General features: G+C 45.5%; 1 protein-coding gene and 1 long non-coding RNA gene across 2 annotated transcripts; both read left to right on the forward strand.

Moving 5' to 3' along the window:
- Window positions 1-819: 819 nt before the first annotated feature.
- LOC126602225 (uncharacterized) lies at window positions 820-1,319 on the forward strand. The gene is made up of 2 exons (XR_007616040.1): window positions 820-935; window positions 1,044-1,319. It is a non-coding gene; the product is annotated as an uncharacterized LOC126602225 (long non-coding RNA).
- A 1,115-nt stretch (window positions 1,320-2,434) lies between these two features.
- LOC126602785 (cellulose synthase A catalytic subunit 1 [UDP-forming]-like) lies at window positions 2,435-3,415 on the forward strand. Its single transcript, XM_050269654.1, has 3 exons — window positions 2,435-2,646; window positions 2,727-3,021; window positions 3,110-3,415. The coding sequence occupies exons 1-3, from the start codon at window positions 2,435-2,437 to the stop codon at window positions 3,413-3,415; spliced, it is 813 nt and encodes a 270-aa protein (XP_050125611.1).
- Window positions 3,416-5,449: the final 2,034 nt, after the last annotated feature.

Here is a 5,449-nt window from a genome sequence, read left to right on the forward strand (position 1 = left end):
TTCGTGCTGAAAGATCTCATCATGAAGCTGGCTCAGAAAGGAATCATCGAGCTAGATCTTGACGAAGTGGCGAAGTCAAACTATACCACCTTCACTTCTGGCTCTTCCGACTCAAAGTTTTCACCTCAACCGTTGGGGGCATCGTCCAAGACAAGCAAAATTGAAGGATGGACTCAAGTCACTCCTAAGAAATTGCACAAGAAGCATACGTCTCCTCCACAAGTCCGCCAATCGGAAAGGGGGCAAAGCAGCTCTTGTCATCCTTCAAAGCAACGTGAACGTGTTGAAAATGAGGAAATTTCGACACATAGATCGTCCATCCCTATCACGATGCGTGATTTCTTTCCTGAAGACTTCTTCAACTACTCAGTCAAGGCTCCTTGCTATGAAGATTGCGATGAACGACTCTCTCAGATCGCTTGACGAACCAAAGCTCCTTGTTCGCACGAGCCTAAACTGCACGAACCAAGGCTCCTCGCCTGCACAAGCCTAAACTGCATGGCACAAAGCTCTTTGTTCGCACAAGCCTAAACTGCACGAACCAAAGCTCCTTGTTTGCACGAGCCTAAACTGCACGAACCAAAGCTCCTTGTCCGCACAAGCCTAAACTGTAGGACACGAGGCTCCTCGCCTGCACGAGCCTAAACCGCATGGCACAATGCTCCTGATCCGCACGAGCATAAAAGGCGACACCAACGCTCCTTGCCTGCACGAGCTAAAACTGCAACACGGCACAAAGCTCCTTGTTCGCACGAGCCTAAACTGCACGAACCAAAGCTCATTGTTCGCACGAGCCTAAACTGCACGAACCAAGGCTCCTCGCCTGCACGAGCCTAAACTGCATGGCACAAAGCTCCTTGTTCGCACGAGCCTAAACTGTACGAACCAAAGCTCCTTGTTCGCACGAGCCTAAACTGCACGAACCAAAGCTCCTTGTCCGCACGAGCCTAAACTGCACGAACCAAGGCTCCTCGCCTGCACGAGCCTAAACTGCATGGCACAAAGCTCCTTGTTCGCACGAGCCTAAACTGCACGAACCAAAGCTCCTTGTTCGCACGAGCCTAAACTGCACGAACCAAAGCTCTTTGTCCGCACGAGCCTAAATTGTAGGACACGAGGCTCCTCGCCTGCACGAGCCTAAACCGCATGGCACAACGCTCCTGATCCGCACGAGCATAAAAGGCGACACCAACGCTCCTTGCATGCACGAGCTGAAACTGCAACACGGCACCAAATGCTCCTTGTCTGCACGAGTTGAAACTGCGAACGACACCAACGCTCCTTGCCTGCACGAGTTGAAACTGCAAACGACACCAACACTCCTTGTCTGCACGAGTTGAAACTGCAAACGGCACCAAAAGAAAAAAAAAATATATGTATGTATTTGAACTACGTTTTGACTTGATCTCTTTCTTTGGAATGGTACGTAGGCAACTCGAATATTCAAAATTTGAGTTCAGTCACACCAAAATAAGGAATAAAGATTTTATTAAAAGTTAAATAAAAAAAATAAAAATAAAAATAAAAAATAAAAAAAAAAAGATAAATGTTTTATGTATTTACAAATATATATATATATATATATATATATATATATATATATAAGTGGCCACAAGAAGCAACCCCTTTAACCAAAATACTACAAGCGGCTCCCAGAGCCCAATCTCTCTGCAAGTCAAAGCCCAGGCCTCTCTCCAATTTACTGGCCTAGAAGCCCAGAGACCGGCTGATGCCATAGGCCACGCAAGAGGCCCATTCTGCTTCTTCTTCGTCGATGGGATCGTGTTGATGACCCTCAACGCGCCGAATTCGTCAAGGTTCTCAAAACTCTCCCAATTCATGACTCCATCAATCCTCCCTCCCAAGTCTCTCTGTATTCTCAAAGCAAAAGCCAGCTCCGATGGCTATAGATCTAGTTGGCTTCTCCAAGATGGACGATCGGACTGCCGTGCAAGAAACTGCCTCCGCCGGCCTGCTAAGCATGCAGCACCTACCTCTCAAGTTTTAAGCCATTTTCTCCTCTCCCACTCCTACCCATTATATAAATGTTTACAGTTATACATAGACTGAGACGCTTTTTAGAGAGAGAGAGAGAGCTGTGATTGGAGTTGTGGTTGTCTGCTTCAGTATATTAATTTGATCACTCTCTCTTTTGATTTTTGGGATCCAAGCAGTGAACTTTTCATCTGTTTTTTTTTTTTCCAATTTGTCTAATTTCTGAGATCTGCTGGAGAATTGGATCGATTTGGGTTTATTTTCAATTGGGTTTCCTGGATTTGAAGAATTGGCAATAAAGATCGGTTCTTTTGATCTTAAGATCTTGGGATTTTGGAGTGGAAAAAAGTTACTGCAATCTTAGACATGAATAGATCTTGTTGAGATTGAACAAGAATTTTGAGCCATTGTACACATCTGAGCAAAGGAGAAAGTGGCAATGGAGTCAGAAGGAGAAACTGCGGCAAAGCCCATGAAGAGCATCGGGGGTAAGGTCTGCCAGATCTGTGGGGATAATGTTGGGAAGACTGCAGATGGGGAACCATTCATTGCCTGCGATGTCTGTGCCTTTCCTGTTTGCAGGCCATGCTATGAGTATGAGAGGAAGGATGGGAATCAGTCTTGCCCTCAATGCAAAACCAGATACAAGAGGCAATTGGAAGGAAAGCATGAGCTGATTTTGCAGGAGAACAAGAAGTTTACGAGGGTCCTGCGTTTCCAAATGATGCAAGTGATGAAGCAGAAACAGAAAATTATGCCAACAACCTAGTTGTGGAGAACCCGTCGGATAGATCACCGCATTCGGAGAGTGAATCTGAGGCAGAAAGCTTCGAAGAATTTCCTGAAGAAGACCAAAAAGAAGATGCAGATGAAGACTACGGAGCACTGTCAGATCAAGAAGACAATTCCACTGGAAGCTGCTTGAAAGAGAGCGACTCTGAAGACCTTTCAAGCACTGAAATGGATTATTCCAGTTCTGAAAGTATTGACATGGAGAATGAGGAAGGTTCAGATGTTACTTTCAATGTATGTGGGGAAAGGTTTCATGCCCACAAGTTAGTACTGGCAGCTAGATCTCCATTGTTTGAAAAAGAATTTTTCGATGGAAATGAAGTGGAAGAATCTCATCACTCGGCCCAACCACGACCCTTCATCTGAGCCATCAGACTCCGTAGTTCCTGCACCCGCCACAAGTCAGCAACCCAAACGCCTTGAGCAGCTTGAAAGATCAGAGTCCTTGCTTGCTAAGCAAAAGTGTACTGCACCCATCATTGTCTGCCGCAAAAGGAGCTCCATTTCGTCAAAACCTTCCGCGGCTGCTTCTAGCTTTGGTCAGACTCTCAAAGGAGATGAGAAGAAGAAAGCAGCAGCTCCGGCGAAGCCTAAAGTTGCAGCGAAGGAACAAGTGTTAAGGCTATGAACACTTGGTGGTTTTCGTTGGCGGCAGCGACGTCCTCCTCTGTTCTCCTCACCACTGCGCCGCTGCCTACAACTCCAGCTCTGCCACGACCGGCAACCATCGTCACAATAGCTGCGGTAGTCGCGAGCAGAACTCTTCATCACCATCTCTGCAGCTCTCCCCTTCTGCCATCAGTTCCAAGCAGCAACGGCGACGGCAAAGTCTCCGACATCAAGGCTGCACCGCTCTTCTCTTGCACCCTCCTCCGTCTCTTACCTCGCAGCTGCCACCAACTTCAAAGACCGCTGTCAAACGACTAGCCGGCCGAGAAGCTCTTCCTTAAACTCCAGCTCTCCGTCCGTCTTCGTCCTTCCCTACAAAATCCCTCAGCCAAGCATCCTAATTTACACAAAAAAAAAAGTGGTGGAGCAAAGCAAAGTGGTGTTGTCACCACGTGAAAAAAAAAGGGTGGAGCAAAGCAAAGTGGTGCTGTCACCACGTGAAAAAAAAAAAGGGGTGCATCAGGCACCATGTGCAAAGAAAAAAAAAAAATATATATATATATATATATATATATATATATATATATATTGTAAAGGTTTTGGGTGCTCCACTTACTGTGTTTTGATTGTTTTAAAGCCAAGACCGGAAAGAAGGAGAAATAATATAAAAAAAATTTGGCGGAGTCTTGGTGCCTCTGGCACCATGTGAAAAAAATTAAAAAAAAAAAAAAAAAAAAGAATGGTGGATCAGTCCACGTGAAAAATTAATATGTATGTATGTGTGCATAATATACGTATGTTTACAGCAAAAAAAAAAAAAAAAAAAAAAAAAAAAACCAAATGCATCGAGAGAAATAAAGTCCGTTTTTATTTATTTTCTTTCTGGAAATTTTTACATAAATTTGCATTGTACATACAAAAAAAAAAAATAATCAAATCAAATTTACAAGAGGGGATCTTCAAGGACGATCAAGTGTCACCTCACCACTCGGCAGAGCTTCAGAAATAAGAGGCGCTGGAGGTTGACTGTTTGAAGCCTCACCACTCGGCGGAACTCCAGGAAGAAGAGGAGCCAAAGGTTGATCATTCGGAGCTTCACTACGCGGTACAGCCCCAGAAGACGAAGGCAAATGTTGTTGGAACAAACCCACAAACCTCCGATGATCAAGTAAAATCTGACCATCAGATTCCTGCATCTGGTCAATTTTCCTCTTCATATTTGTGGCATAGTTGTGTGCGAGCTTGTGCAACTGTTTATTCTCATGCTTGAGCCCCCTAATCTCCTGTTTGAGACTCATCACTTCAGCCGCCAACGATTCAACTCGACGGGTTCGAGCAAATAGGCGTTGGGCCATGTTGGACACAGAACCCGCACACTGCACACTAAGAGCCAGAGACTCCTTAACAGCCAACTCATCAGACCGCCTGGAAAGTAGTCTGTTATCTTTGGGGGTGACAAGGTTCCGGGCCACCACCGCAGCGGTCATATCATTCTTCATCACCGAATCCCCAACGGTAAGAGGACCAGTAGGGGATATGAATGATGGGCGCCATATGTTATCTGGAGAAGACGGGACTACCTCTTCATCAAGGTTCAAATCAAAACGACGATCGGAGGGTCCAGACATTTTCAAAGGTGTTGAAGAAAGAAGAGGTCGGACAAATCAAGACCTTAGAAATGCAAGAAGGGAGTTTCTACAAGCGAAAATTCAAGTGTGCTTTGAAACGAACTGCATGCCTCTATAAAAAAAATCAGCACTCGACGGGATTTCAGAGATCGAAGAGGTGAGCTCAGAGTTCGAAAATGCCGATTCAAAAATCGAAGAGGCACGCTCAGAAATCGGAGAAGCATCTTGCTTTTCCAGACGCGTTAGCACCCGTCACACGCAAACTCAGCTTTGCGGAAATCACGGGCAATTTGTTAAAGCGCCAATCCCAGATATTAAAGAGGCGTCAGTCTTTTTCAGCCTCGTCAGCACCCGTCACGCGTAAATTCAGCTTTGCGGAAATCACGGGCAATTTGTCGAAGCGCCGATCCCAGATATCGAAGAGG

The sequence above is a fragment of the Malus sylvestris genome, chromosome 15 (genome assembly GCF_916048215.2).
Source record: "Malus sylvestris chromosome 15, drMalSylv7.2, whole genome shotgun sequence".
In the NCBI taxonomy this organism is placed as follows: Eukaryota; Viridiplantae; Streptophyta; class Magnoliopsida; order Rosales; family Rosaceae; genus Malus; species Malus sylvestris.

Bases quoted from the DNA above. Each gene is read 5' to 3' on its own strand.
- LOC126602785 (XM_050269654.1), top strand. From the start codon at position 2,435: ATGGAGTCAGAAGGAGAAACTGCGGCAAAGCCCATGAAGAGCATCGGG. The intron at 2,647-2,726 runs GCAATTGGAAGG...AAATGATGCAAG, and splicing joins TGCAAAACCAGATACAAGAG to TGATGAAGCAGAAACAGAAA. The intron at 3,022-3,109 runs GTATGTGGGGAA...ATGGAAATGAAG, and splicing joins GTTCAGATGTTACTTTCAAT to TGGAAGAATCTCATCACTCG.